We start from the raw sequence: 15,721 nt of genomic DNA on the forward strand, positions 1-15,721 counted from the left end.
TTTACTATGGGCCAAGGTGTAGTAGACTGAATGGGGGAATGCTGATCTATTCTACATCACCATTCATGTCTAGCTTTCGGATATATATTTGACCGGCGAATCAGAATTGACCCGTTGCAGGTCGGTCGCAGTTTGGAAATTCTGTCACAACTGGTTGTGTTGCAAATCCCTGCTGTGGACAAACATGCTATTTCTGGCCCTCGGGTGGAGCAGTGGTGTATATAGCTCCTCCCCCACCACCATGGAGTCTGGGGGTTTGAGTCCACCGCGGTGCATCCGGTAGCGTCGAGCGACCTACACGGACACAAATGGCTCATGTTTCGGGGGAGGTGAGCCTAGGTGCGAAGGGTGATATTTGTCACTACATGCACTCCTACGGCACCAGGCAGGAGTAGAATGAATGGAGGCTCTACATCCTTCCCATGGGGGGCTCCTCACTGGCAGATGAGTTGGTAGAAAACGACAACGCACAGACATAATGTGTGAGAACTGGGGAGGAAAGGAAATAATAAATGCACATAAAACTGGGGGTCCTTGAATTGGAATGGTTATCGTGTTAGCGTTGCATTGCAGCTATCAGCATCGTGGGCTGAACTTTGGTAATAGAAAACCTCACTTCAGAGGCTATTGCCGTTTCAGCTTGGATTGCTCTACTGTGTGTGCACTTCCGCAACCCCCCCAGGACCACACACACACACACACACACACACACACACACACACACACACACACAGAGCATTATGGTAATTTATGTCCCTGCCGTATCAGACAACTCATGAAGCCCTCATAGATTATGGTTATTATCGTGACACAATCCACAGCCTCCTCCGTGCCCGCAGGCTTCGGCAATTAAGGGCGGTAACTTATACTTATAGCTGCACGCCGGTGCCGTGCGCCGGGAATTATAGCCGATCTACAAGCCCACAACCTAGTCTCACTGCAATACGTTGTGAACTTATACATCTGCTGTTCTTTGGGGGGCGCCGCAGGCACATGCCGTTTTCTCACAACAGGAGGACTAAGCTCACATGTTACTAGTCTAGTGAGCGTATGCGGCAAAAGTGTTTTCACTCGTTCACGCCGCGTGTGCAGAATACCCTCCGAAAATGATGCACGCGCCACATTGGAGGCCTCATGTCTGGTTCTCAAATGAATAGGTGTGCGTGCGTGCGCACATGTCCACGTGTGAATAAGAAATGTGGTTGAGAATGATTGCTTTGTAATGATATGTAATGTAATTTGTGTGCTGTCACGGCTGTTTCCTGACGGGGAGATCCGGGCGGACTGAGAGCCAGCTCCCTTCCGGAGGGTTCATTTATAAAGTGACGACTGCTGCGATGAAAGAGGAACATAAGAATGTCCATGTTGCGCCGTCGCGCGCACGCGTGTGTGTGTGTATGTGTGTGTGTGTGTGTGTGTGTGTGTGTGCGCGCGAGCGCACGCGCGTAATGCTGCATTTTGAACAGACACAGTGCTCTGTTAATGTTTGCTCGCAGCACTTTATAATATTTTGTCTCTCTGCAGGTTATTATTTACTTGAGTATTTCCAATTACCACAGACTTTCCACTTTCCAGACTTTTACTCGTAACAGAGTAGTTCTACATTGCAGCATTGATATTTTTTACTTTTAAGAAGAGATCTAGCGTTTGACCCGCCATGCGGATCAAACTTTTTAGTTATTTTATTTATTTTCAGCTAATTTTCCAGTGATGATTGGATTATCATCATCGTATTATTGACAGAAAACGGCTTGGGGCGTGTACAATGATAGTCAACGGACCAGCGCGTTCATGTGTTTGGGGCCAGGCTGCAATACCTTCATTCGGCCACTATGTCCATTTCGCCTCAGGGTTTCCTCTGGGTGCCTTCTCTATTCATATATACTCTAAGGTAGGAAGGTGCGAGACCGTAATGTAATGACATCACTAGAGGCAGCACTTTAAAATATTATGGCTGTCTCTACAGCAGTTGCTCAAACGTGCCCCCCCCCCCCCCCAAATTGGTATAATATTTGGCCGTGGAATCGAACCGGGGACTCACTGTACTGTCGGGCGTTACGGCCTAGGTTGTACATTATAGCCTGCAACCCTATATAACATTCGCCCCTGTGCATTCCTTAGATTTAATGCCTTTATTTTATTTAATGCCCCCTCATTGTCCTACTTCTAATCACACTTATTGTGATACTAATAAAATGCCTTATAATGTGTTATGATTATTGTTAACAGCTGTGTGTGTGTGCGTGCGTGTGCAGGTGTTTAGGGCGGGAACCCCTTTTGGTGTTGGCTGAAAAATAGCAGATCTACAAGCTCTACGAGCTTGTAGGTCTGTTATTTTTGACAAATCGAAGAACGACTGACATACTGTAGAAACACGGCTTTCTCAGAAAACGGTCGAGATGTAGAAGACATTTTTTTAATCTGATCTCGGGTCAAAATGGGTTCAGTTCAGTCGGAATAGTTGCAAGATCTACATTTTTCTTTGGCCCCAGAATAGGCTTCATGTCGTTAATGGCCTTTCATCATCTTGAGTGTCCCAACATGTCGCTGACAATCGGCAGCATAAGCACGAACGGCACAGTATAACGTGACACCACAGGCAATGATGACATGGCTTCTAATGGTCAACTCAGACAGACAGACAGACAGACAGACGGTCTCTTGCTCTCCAATAACTGCTGACCCCTGCTGCCTGGACGGACGTGCTGTGGTTAGTAGAGTAAAGTACATTTACTCAAGTAGAGGCTATACTGCAGTAAACCATGGTACCGCGGTGCGTTATAGCACAGAGCAGAACTTTATCGCAGCCGGCAGGAAATGGGAAGGGAGCAGCCAGCTGCAGGGTCAAAGGTCAAACTATGTTACAAGGGGGGGAGAACTCGATGTCCAGAATGCTGTGGTCAGTCTCTGACGACGACGACGCTGCTGATGGCTACGAGTGGCTAGTGAGAGATGGAGAACGAGACAAAGTCGAGTTCCGCAAGCATCACTGAAGTGGCAATAATCACGTTAAACCACACCCTCGAGTGTAATATCGCTAATGTGCAATTATACAACAGTTATCCTTAAAACTTTTTTTAAATGACAGATGTAGTCACTACGACCACAAATGTCCCAAGAAACTAGCTAGCCTAGCCACCGAGTTTGCTACTGTAGCGCTCTGGGAAAACAGAGCAGCTGAATTCTTTGTTTTGATTAGGTGGTGAATGGTGCTGGTTTGATCCACGGCTAGAAGGCTGTTTCAACCAATCAGATTGCTTCCTCGAAACGACCTGTTGTATAATGATAAATCATCAATGATAAGGCCTATTCATACTCCAGTTTTAGGTGATATGATGACCACCAAAAACTACAACACATATCATATGAATATGAATAGGCCTTTAGTGTTTATATGATAAGCTTGCATTTCATAGCAGTAAGGGCGATGCACACCAAATGTTATGGAGAGGTGTACATCCCTGTACATGTAAATAAACTTAAAGGGAAACTTCACCCTTTTTGCAAAAGTATATATGTTAATGGCATTTAGAAGATTTAGAACTGTTTCTTGGGGGTCTTTATGTGTGCAATATGTGGTTTTAGATATTTTAGATTTTAGCAGTGAGCCCAGTGTCTCTGATGTCATCGACAGTGGGCTCACTTCCTTACTGGACTACAATTCCCATAATGCTTTGGTGCACTGCTCCTTCTTGTGGCTGTCTTACTGAGACAACATGTAGTCCAGGAATTAAGTGAGCCCAGTGTCCATGAAATCAGAGACACTGGGCTCACTGCTAAAATCAAAAATATCTAAAACCACATATTACACACACAAAGACCTCCAGGAAAGTGTTCTAAATCTTCTAAACGTCATTAACATATATATTTTTGCAAAGTTTCCCTTTAAGGGGGTAAAGTGTACCACATGTATGGAATGGATCCATGTGCGGTTACTTTTTATACTTCGGCTCACAGGCCTTCCTCTAAACCAGCTAACGAGTTCCTCCTTTAAGCTTACGGTCCATGTAACAGGCACCATGTAACTTCACTTTAACCAGCAACAATTATGTTATTAACCACTTAAACCCTTGGCTTCGTTGACCCGGGTCCCCCAGGGACCGGACTCAATGTTCACCTGTTTCCCAGAATAGGGACACTTATGGATCAACTGGTTAAAAATGTGCCTAAAATTGCAAAAGTAAAAGTACTCATTACTGTGAATGTCTCGTTTCAAGTCTTCAATGGTCGAAGTGGTTAATGTATATGTTTTATAATAATAACATTAACATATAATAACTAAGTAACCAAAGTTTTCAAATAAATGTAGTAAAAGTACAATATATGGATCTGAGATGTAGTGGAGTAGAAGTATTGGAAATTGGAAATACTCAAAATTGTACTTAAGTGCAGTACTTTATACAGTTACTTTCCACCACTGGTCATTCCAGTCGCTGTGGGACAGAAAGCAGCATCGCTCTGTGTGTACGGCTGCAGACCCACTGAGACATGTCTGTCTGCCTTGGCTGTGCAGCTGAAACAGCAGTAGCAGTTGTAGGGGATAGGCCACTCCAGCACTGGACACTGCCCAGCGTGTGCACGCACGCACGCACACACACACACACACACACACACACACACACACACACACACACACACACACAGAGCTGGCATTGTACTATTAGCGAGTACAGCCCTTAAACGCTGTAAGGAAGAGACACAGACACAGTTGGGGTGGGGGGGGGGGGAGGGGAGAGGAGTGGAGAGAGAGAGAGAGAGCCTACTCTACTACTTAATAGGATTGTAGTGTTTCTCAGTTTAATATTGAACTGACAGTTCGCCATCTAAGGTTCCATAATTATGCACTTGTGAATTTGCGGCATTTTCTGTTTTGCAATTTGCCAACTTTTCTTTTAAGTGTGTGGGATGAAAGGGCTCTGCATGTAAATAGTAACACGTCTGTTTTCTTTCTGTAAGGATCAGGTGCAAACCCCTTACCATCTCCTTTGATGAGGATGTCTAGGAAATAGATTTCCTGTGGGTCAATCATGGCTTATTGCGACGGCAGCTCGCATTTACTATGAAAACGTGCATTTCCCATCGGTCCGTCTGTCTGTCCGTCCACCCCACGCCTCCATATATGGTCATGCCTCGTGACATCACGTGACATCAGGGATGGAGATCCCTGATGTCATCAATATTAAGCCCATATATGGGAATGCCCATATATGGAGATCCCTGATGTCATCGATATTGGCCAGCAACTCTACATCTGACCTAAAACCTCAAACCCTTAGATCTCCATATATGGAACTGACCTGTTCTGACATTCTATATCTATATGTTGATCCTTCCCTGTCCTTCGCCTTCGATGTTAGTGAACTTGAGATATTCATGACAGCTATTTAGCAATGTGAAGAACATCAATATAGCCCCCCCTCACAAATTCTCTCTCTCGCTCTCTCTCGTTATAGCGCCACCATGAGGCCGACCGATATAATCATGAGTTAATTAATTTGAGTAATTATTACGAACTTCCCCTCCAAGTTTTGTAACTATAGCGCTCACGGTCTCAGAGGGAAAAATACTTGAACGTGAATTTTCACATTTTCGCATTCATGTCAATGGGGAAATGTAATGCACGGATAAATGTATATCAATTAAACTATACAATATTTCTCTTAGTAATGAGCAAGCACATCCATTCCCGATGAAGCCGGTCAATGTGAGATATGGCTCAAGTGTGTACCGTCAAAACTGTGGGAGGTGTAGCGAATCAAAAAAAGAGTTACTCCGTAAAGAATAATAAAGTGTTACAATCACAATAGTCTGGTTGCCCTAATTATCAATTTCTAATCACTGGACGGAGCTATTATGTTTTTATTTCTTGTCCACATTTGGAGTTCTATCCGACTCCACAAGGACCCCAGCATGGCTGCAGAAATGAGGAGGAAACCCCCTCAACAGTTCAAACATCGGCCAGAGGTTTCAAAGGTTGATCTCAAAGGGAACATAGGTCAACAGTATATAACACCCAGTCCTAAGCAGTGGTGGAAAGTCCAGTCCAGTCTATTCCTATCTGTGCCTTTGACAGATAAGCTTGTAGCTTACAATAATGAAATACATACAGTATACACAGGGAAGACATCCTCAGTATATTGATTCCTTGGACAATGGAAAACAAAACGGCACAAATCATGACACTGCGTCTTGAAAGGTTTTGTTACTCTCTGCCTGCTTTAATTGTTTGTTTGTTTGTTTGCAGTTATCTTTGGTGATGGCCGCCTTGGCCTCAAAGGCATGACATCACAGTGTCTTGCTCAGTTTTGGTTAGATGGTAGATGATGGTATTAAAGCAGCAGGCAGGACAGAGTGCAGTAGATTAAGCAGCCAGCTACAGCACTGCTCACTGTTTGAGGTTCAACTTATTGCTGAGAGCAAGGAAACATAGAACCCTGTTTAGCTTTGCTGTCTCTCTCTCTCGCTCTCTCTCTCTGGTTCACTGTCACTTTTTCATGTAAGCTATCAACCCAACATGCACTGTCAAGGTGCAGTAATCCTTTTATTGTATCCATCCTCAGTGACTGCCCAATCTCTCTCTCTCTCTCTCTCTCTCTCTCTCTCTCTCTCTCTCTCTCTCTTGTGCATGCTCCCGTGCATGTTAATTCCCTCCCCTCCACAGGAGTGGGAGCACAATCCCTCTCTCTGTGCTGTGTCGTAAATCAAGGCTTTCTATGCCTAACATCTCTGCAGGAGAGAGATGGACTCTGGTGCTGAGAGCACCATTCCTGTGCTCCTCTCTCTCTCTCTCTCTCTCTCTCTCTCTCTCTCTCTCTCTCTCTCTCTCTCTCTCTCTCTCTCTCTCTCTCTCACATGCCCTTAATCTCTCCTCTCCTTGCTCCCTGCCTTCTCATATGTACTGTAAGACAGTCCTACATAGGCGAAAATAGCAGTATAATGTCAAAGAATGTCAGAATATCGTTGCTGTTGTCGAGCAGAATCCTTCCATCACCATATACTTTGTTGTACAACAGTGCCGATCTACAAGCTTACGGCGCGTTGTGAGCCATTTTTGAACCATTTTGAAAGTGAAACTACTTAAGTCTGTCCGAGGGCTTTGTAAATACAAGTAAGATGCGCGAACGTGGGAAGCAAACGTAAATTGCAATAACAACAAATGGAATAAATTACGTAGTTTTAAAAAAAAACATTTTCGTGTGTGAGAGAGAGAGAGACATACAGCTGCGCCCTCTGGTGGCGGGCGGGTGGTGTCGGTGGTCGGTGGCGTGACACACAGACACAGTTCTGCCTTTGTATGTACCTCTGTCTGTCATGTTCTCCGCCATGCAGACTTTTGGGTTGTCAAGTCAGTCCAGACGTCCCCACCTTGAGGACACGATATCCAGTGGTGGAAAGTAACTAAGTACATTTACTTAATTGCTGTACTTAAGTACATGTTTGACAAAACATATATTAACCACTTCAGCCCCTATACACATTTCGGCCATTTGAAAATAGACGATCTACAAGCTCACAATGTGTCGCGATGTGACGCATTTTTCCACCACTGACGATATCTCAGGAATGTCTTGAGGGAATTCCATGAGCAAAAAATAATTCCACTTGGACTCGAGGATGAACTGATTAGAAGTCGGTAGTCAAAGAAAATCAAGGTCACTGTGACTTCATAAAAAAAAAAAGTGAAATCACAAAAGTCTTCATTCAATCACTACATATTCTATTACTACTTTATATGAGGCTAAATACCGTACCTGTGGTGACAGAGCTTTCACTGTCCCAAGTTCCAACCATGTGTAATGCACTCCCCAAAACTCTGAGATGCCCCCACCCGCCAAACCCTCCAAAGCCAAACCACCCTCCAAATCCTCCAAACCACCCTCCAAACCCTCGAGACCACCCTCCAGACCACCCTCCAAACCCTCAAGCCACCTTCAATATTGACATCCCCAGCTAACTCATTCCACTGTTTTATAATTGATTTTTTATTCCTTAGTCTTTTCCCCCAAATAAAGTTGTTTTTACTTGTTTCTCATGCCCCCCATAAAGTGTCTTTGGGTACTCAGAAAAGCGCTATATAAATTGGAGATATTACGGTAGTATTGGTATTATTCATTACATACTGTATACTACTGTACATGAGGCTATGAGGCTGGCTCACTATACTATAGGAATTTGGACATTCACTCAATCACTACATAATTATGTACTGCAAATATGAGTTGACTGGACAGACACGGATGTAAACAGCAACAGTGGTGGGCGGTAGCACACATCCACGATGCAGTATTTCTAGACTACGTTCTTTCTAAGCCATTATTTAATGACGTCAGTAAATGGAGAAGCGGAAGGACGTGGACCACATGATGAAAAACATTCAACATGGCAGAACATTACAAAATAAATAACAATGAATTACAAAAGGCTTGATTGAACCTGTGGAGCCTATACAGATGTATCCCACATGGAACGAATTGGTAAATGCCTTTTTATTTTCCTGCAAACATTGGAAAAGAGCACGTACAGGCCCTGCGTTTAATATGTTGTTTAGTCAACAGCAGATCCAGGGATCACCAGGGTTCCAAAGGGACCCTTACAAGTCTGTAACTCTTGAGAGTGTATGGAAAGGTCCCATACGCTAGTTAAACAGTCAAGTCACTTTTTTATAGCACATCTAAAAACAACAGAAGTTGACCCAATTTAAAAATTGCTTTCCATTTAAAAAAAAAACTGGTTTCCCCATACAATAAAACGGGTAAAAGAAACGTAGAAAGTGATTTAAAACACTAAAGTGAATTGCATTCAGTGGTCAAAACAGACAATGAGTTAGTTGCCCTCAGACTGAGCTAAAAGCAATAGAGAAGAGACAGGTTTTTAGGTTGGAATTAAAATAGTCAAGGGTGGCGCTGGACTTCATTTGTAAGAGTCTGGAAGCAACAAAAAAGGTCATATTTAGTTTTAAAACCTGGCAGTCAACGTGTTATTAATCTCGCAAACCGCTCGACGATCAGCACCAAACGTCTTGTGCAGGCTGTATGCCACAGATGTGTTATTTTACATTTAACACAGACGACGGGCTGTAGGCCACAGAAGTGTTAATTTACGTTTACACAGACGACGGGCTGTAGGCCACAGAAGTGTTATTTTACGTTTACACAGACGACGGGCTGTAGGCCACAGAAGTGTCCTCCGCTAATTATTTTATATTCATCACATACATCACCGGGGGGCCACATGAGGTCTAAGATCCACACGGGAGCTATGCTGTTACCATGAGGTTTCGTTTGACAATTTCTGCCTATAATGTCAAACTCAAAATATGGAAGCTTGTTTAACAATCTCCGAAATCTCTACCCATCTCCCTTCCTTCCTTCTGTAGACGGAACCTGACCAAGCTGTCGCTGATCTTCAGTCACATGCTGGCCGAGCTCAAGGCCATCTTCCCCAACGGTCTGTTCCAGGGTGACAACTTCCGCATTACCAAAGCAGACGCAGCTGAATTCTGGAGAAGAGCCTTTGGGGACAAGTGAGTCCTGTTCCACATCATTTGTTTATTGTAACACTGGTATAATGGGTTTAGCCATTTTTTTTGTCTTTTGTTCCCAAACTTAATGTTATACTACAGCCAATTCTTTGCTAAGTTGACATGACACGCTAATTCAAAACCGCTGTGATTTATTTTCCACACCGTTCTAATGCTTATGATCTGATGTATGATTGTGTGCCAAAAATAGCTTCTATCTCAAATCCGCAGCGCAACTGCAAGCGTGTAAATCGGCTATTTTCGGTGCACGACACCACCATGTGACGAAGTTCAAAGCGGTGACGCCTCGCTGCAAATCTTTGCTTTGAACTGGGCTTCATGCAGCAGCAGTAGTCGGTGGAATAGAACATGGCATTAACAGATCATTTTTGGGTTGAACAAGAATTTGGCTGCACAAGAAGTGTTAGTGTAAGTAATAGTATAGGAAGTAACCGCCTAAGGAAGTTCCGTTGATGCTATGGAGATTTGTTTACATTCCCAGGGCATGAAAACCGTGCCATAATGAAATGGGACTCTCACTCTATGGGACGTGTGCGCATGTTTCCTGGGGCTGGGGTATGCAAGGCGTTGCAACCGAGCCGGTGTTAAAAGTAGATTTTCAGCTAAACAGTTTCATATCGATTAAGTACATTCATTGACAGAGGATTGCAGACAGTGGTTGGATTCTAATTGATGGAACACTCCGTCAAAGGCATCAAAATGTGTTAACTGGTCAAAAAATACATAATGGAGACATACGTTGGAAATAATCATATTGACTTTGAAGCCATATCCCTAAGTGCATAATGGCATACATGCATTTTACATTTGCCGTGGTGTAAGAGTCAAATGAAAGTTTTCCCATTGCTGCTTGTCTCTGTCCGTTAACAGGACCATAGTTCCATGGAAGGTGTTCCGCCAGTCCCTCCACGAGTTCCACCCCATCAGCTCCGGCCTGGAGGCCATGGCGCTCAAGTCCACCATAGACCTCACCTGCAACGACTACATCTCTGTGTTCGAGTTTGACATCTTCACCAGACTCTTCCAGGTACTGGCGGAGGCGTCAAACCTCACTGGCCGCTTGTACACAACACAGCACTCAACATTTTCTGTCACAGGAAGAGTTGGGATAGAAGACAGAATAGAGAAGAAATAGGAACACGGGACAAATCAAATTACAGGAAGACACAGTCAAATCAAATATACCAAGTCCAATAGACACAAGGTGCATGATTAAAGATGGCACTACGGAAGGAAGGCAGAAATTGTGTGTTCAATTCAAAGCTGCGTGTCTTGCATTGTCTCGCATGTCTCTCCTCTCGCCGCCCATGGTTTCCTTTCTCTGTACGCTGTGCTATCTTAATACTTTAGACGGTAGCCAATAATATCACAGGAAAAAAGGTCTTTCTCACCTGAATTCAGCTTGTGTGGTACAGTAGGTGGCCTTACTTCAGTCATGCTGAGGTTAAATAAAGAATAAACAAATGCCCCGAAAAAAGAAAGAAGTGTGCCGTTTGATTTTCTCATTTCCTGGAGTTTCTCGAGATTTGAATATGTTAGTTTCTCTCCTCTGCACGCACGCATGTGCGCGCACACACACACACACACACACACACACACACACACACACACACACACACACACACACACACACACACACACACACACACGTGTGCACGCACATGCATGCACGCAAAGTATTTTAAATTGTTCTGGACAAAATGTCCAGAATGTATTCGTGTTAACTAATTGTATATAATTTCAAAGCAGTTGAGACATTTGCTTGTGGCCTCTTTAGCTATCCAAAGCCACTATGTCTGTGATTCTGTGGAATGAGACACGATTTCACATAATATAATAACGCACAATGTCTCCACTATTACATGACCGTACAGTGTGTGCCTTCTTCCTTTTGAAGCATGTTAAACTTGCTGTAATGGATAAATACCAGGGAGTTAGCTGTTTTAACGTCATCCATAATTTACTACATTTCTGTATTACCCCGCTGACGCTGTCTTTGTTTTGTCCACTGAGCTGTTCGCACACAAACACTCCATGACATACTCTGTGTGTGTGTGTGTGTGTGTGTGTGTGTGTGTGCGCGCGCGCCCCCCCCCGCCCGCAGCCGTGGTCCTCGCTGCTGCGGAACTGGAACAGCTTAGCGGTGACTCATCCTGGGTACATGGCCTTCCTTACCTACGATGAGGTCAAAGCAAGGCTGCAAAAGTTCATCCACAAGCCTGGCAGGTGAGACAATGCACACACACACACACACACACACACACACACACACACACACACAGATATATTGTGTACACAGTAAGCTAGCCCGGCCTATTGTCAAAACAATTTGAGTATGATATTCAGTGACATTTGCTCCATGGTTTCAGTTCATTGTAGCTGTGCCTCCACACATCTGTCAACACCAATGAGGTTCTTGTCTTGACCTTTTAATTTCAGCGACCCCCAGTTTGACATGCAATAGGGCAGGCCATGGACCCCCCCCCATTTGATGTTGTTTTTGTATTATTATCTCTGGGACATCAATCTACACTGTAAATTCCTTAGAGTTACCATAGGATCCATTTTGTTCCTAACTATCAATCCTTTAGCTAGGGACCCCCTGGCACCCCCTCAAGGACCCCTGGGAGTCCCCGGACCCCACGTTGAGAACACAAAGAGTTCTTTCCTCATACTAGTCTCACAAGCCACACTTTCTCTTCACACTAGTGTAGGTTAAGTTATGTTGTGCTGCTAACTTTCAACACCTCTCCACAGGAGGCTTTTTCTACCTTTAAAAAAAAAAGTCAAATGTTCTCAAATAGAAACTTTAATCAAATCAGTTTTCCAAATCGATTTCAATATTTCACACTTTCTGACTGGTCTGACTGATTGGTCAAAAACACCTGTAATCTGTCATGCAGGGCTCTCAGTACTGTAAATCAGGACCGGCATCGGACCGGTCCGGCTTCCTAGCGTAATCAGTGGTGTGAACTGTAAAAAGTAACATACAGTACAAGTACATGACGCAGCTTGCTTTGTCTTCAACCAGCCAAAATTCTCACACGTCTCCCCTCTTCTCCGCTCCCTCCATTGACCCTCCCGGTCGCTGGCCGTGCAGAGTACAAAACTCTGATGCTGGCCTTCAAAGCAACCACAGGTATGGCAACCGCATATCTATATCGGACCCTACAAACCCCCCTCCCCTCAGCCAATAATAGTATATATACTCTATAGTGTATACTCGTCGCTAAAGATAGTCTGGATCAAGGACAATAATCAATTACATTATGATGACACCAAGAGCTGGCACTCGCCCCGCATTTTACACCTGGATGATGATGATGCTCGCGCTGAGTCCACGGAGACAGCGGACACAGAACACACCAACAAACACTGAAGTAAACTTGTTGTTTGATTCAACATAATAATGGCTTCCAATAGCTTGTTATTTTGCGTCGAGTAGCGCTGTGTGCAGGGCTAGTAGGCCACATACACGATCGCCTCGGCCGACAAAAGACATCTCCCATGTGAAACTTGGGATATTCTTCGTCGTACGCCGCGTCGCATGCTGAAAATAGCAGATTCACGAGTAATCTCGTGGTACTTTTACTTTAGTAAAAACATTTGAGTACTTTGTTCCTCGCCCTGGTGTGTGTGTGTGTGCCCTCGCCACGCTTCCTGGCCCCGGGGCCGCGTGGCGAGGCTGGTACCTAACGAGCATCAATGGGCTGATTGTACCCCAGAGAGCCGATGATGTCACCTCGTCTCCTGCTCCGGGCCATGTGGAACGCAATGCTACTCTCTCATAAGACCATGTGGTGGTGGTGGGAAAAGTACTCCATTCAGTTTTACTTAAGTAAAAGTATAGTACAAGTCCGGAATACAAAATGTACTCGAGTAAAAGTACAAAGTATTGGGTTAAAAAAATGTTTTCAAGTTTTCAAGTGTATAGAAACCTTTTGAAAATAGCAGATCTTCAAGCTCACAATGCGTCGCTCACAACGCGGCTATTTATCAAATGGCTGAAATGTGTATAGGGCTGAAGTGGTTAATGTATCTCTTGTAATAATAATCAAAAAGTTTTCAAATAATTGTAGTGGGGTAAAAGTACAATGTTTGCCTCTGAGGATGTAGTGGAGTAAAAGTATTGGAAAACAGAAATACTCACTCAGGTAAAGTACAACAAAAGAAAATACTGAAAATGTACTTGGTTACGTTACAACACTGTCAAAGACATAGCACAGTGATCCGTGCCCACATCCCTCCCAGTATAGGCTATTTTTAGTGCACTGTTTTTAATTTAAGCACTTAACGTGTCATGCTGCTGTAACACCCCAATTTCCCCCTCTGGGACTGTTGATGCAGTGTATCTCATCGCATCATTGCATAACAGCAATGCTGTTTTAAACCCAAATTAAAATGTTCTCTGATAACAACAATCTAGATCTGCTATTTTCACTATCTTTCACACACCATTGTGCGACAAAGTATAAAATAGGGCTCAAGTGAATTAATGATTCGATGAGGTATGTAGGTATGTTTTTGGTTTTTTTACATACCGTTTACATACTTTTTTTTTTGTTTGTCAGATGCAAGACATGACCAATATCCAATTACAGACAAGTAAGCTTAATACTACATACTGTACAAGAGACACGAGCGCACACACATAAATGAAGAAAAACAAACAAACAAATTTTAAATGGGACATATGGGTGGGATCGATGACCATCAGAAGGTAGGGATAAATATGAGTTACATTAGTTCTAAATTTGAACTAGTCCAAAACTCGCTTAACCTCAGATCAAATGCCTGGATGCGCTATGTCGCACCCAACACCAAATCTGAGGCAGGGGGAAAAAAACCTTGCGTTTTTTGGGCCCTGGGTGTGGAACGTTCTACAGACCAGATATAAATTGGCTTCCTTGATCCCCCTAGTGACTTTTGAGAGGTTTGCCTCTGGCACACTCTCCAGCCTTTGCTCCTGCTTTGACGAGTAGCAATTTCTGTGTTCTTAGTTTTATATTGGCTTAGTATTTTCTTGATGTATTGTTCTTATTAGTCTTTTTTAGTCTGTACTTGGTTTAGTGGTTAGCTATTTAGACTCTCTCTGAGCCTCCCTGGTAGTAGGTTTTTGGTATTACGGATGTCATATGTTTGTCTTGTCATGTCCTGTATTTGTTGTTACTGGCAGAGCTGTGTAACATTTATTTGCCTCTTCCCTTGGCCAGTGCGCACTTGTAAAAGAGACTATGGTCTCAATGTGATTTTACTGGTTAAATAAAGGTTAAATAAAAATAAAACCAGCCAGATATACAGAACATTTACTGTACTCCACTATTGTCAAGCATTGCCAGGAATGGCATCCACATTTTTTGGAACTATTCTGACCGTCATTACGAATTTGTTCCATCTTAGCAATGGAGAGCATGTCGTTGAGCCTTTTTTTGCATCAACCATAGCTGCCTTAATGATCTCTTACTGGTGGGAAGGGAAGGGCCCCTTGTCTCATCAGAGCAACAACATATTGCAAAACATCAAACCTGGCTGAATATCCTTTCCCAGTTGTCTGGAGAACACATTCGATATATTTACCCAGCAATTGGTTATTACTGGACAGTGGACACTGCCAGAAATGATGTGACAGACTCTGCAATGCCATGTCTATCACCAGGGGAGACTGTCGGGTACATTTGGCTAAGTTTAGATTTAGAGTAATGCAATCTGTGCAATACTTTTAAATTGAATCAATCCATATCTAGAATTGATAAGAGCAGCTCTTAATACTACACAGGCCCACCACCACCCACAACTCATCTGAGATTGGAACGCCCAGCTCCTCAGCCCACGCATCTCTGCGATGACCAGGGTCCACAGACGCCCCAAAGGCAGCAACAAAGCTAGAAATGACATGTTTATAAAGTTTGTATGTATGAGAATTAGATCATAGAACCCGTGGCCACTTGGGTTTGACTGTAGATTCTTCTCACAAAGTGCCTAATTTTGGAGGTACAGGAGAAAATGTGTCAGAGGACCCAGTTATGCCCTTGCATTTGCGACCCAGTTATGCCCTTGCATTTGCATCCCGATAGTAACGTTTAAATATCGGGAGGCCGACGCCTCCTTCGCTTCCGTCCTTTTGTAAGTGAGTTTTTGGAAATACGAGCCGTTTTATCCGCCCATATAAATGAAGAAACA

At 43.7% G+C, this 15,721-nt stretch overlaps 1 protein-coding gene across 1 annotated transcript in view; it reads left to right on the top strand.

Annotated features, from left to right (window-relative positions):
- Window positions 1-15,721, top strand: part of cbl (Cbl proto-oncogene, E3 ubiquitin protein ligase) — a 68,046-nt gene that overhangs the window by 29,545 nt on the left and 22,780 nt on the right. Inside the window, exons 3-5 of the mRNA XM_080772614.1 lie at window positions 9,377-9,523; window positions 10,412-10,568; window positions 11,646-11,767. Of these exons, the coding sequence (XP_080628740.1) occupies window positions 9,377-9,523; window positions 10,412-10,568; window positions 11,646-11,767 (426 nt within the window). The remainder of the gene's footprint in view (window positions 1-9,376; window positions 9,524-10,411; window positions 10,569-11,645; window positions 11,768-15,721) is intronic.

This window comes from Protomyctophum bolini, assembly GCF_963924005.1.
Source record: "Protomyctophum bolini genome assembly, chromosome: 9".
NCBI lineage: Eukaryota > Metazoa > Chordata > Actinopteri > Myctophiformes > Myctophidae > Protomyctophum > Protomyctophum bolini.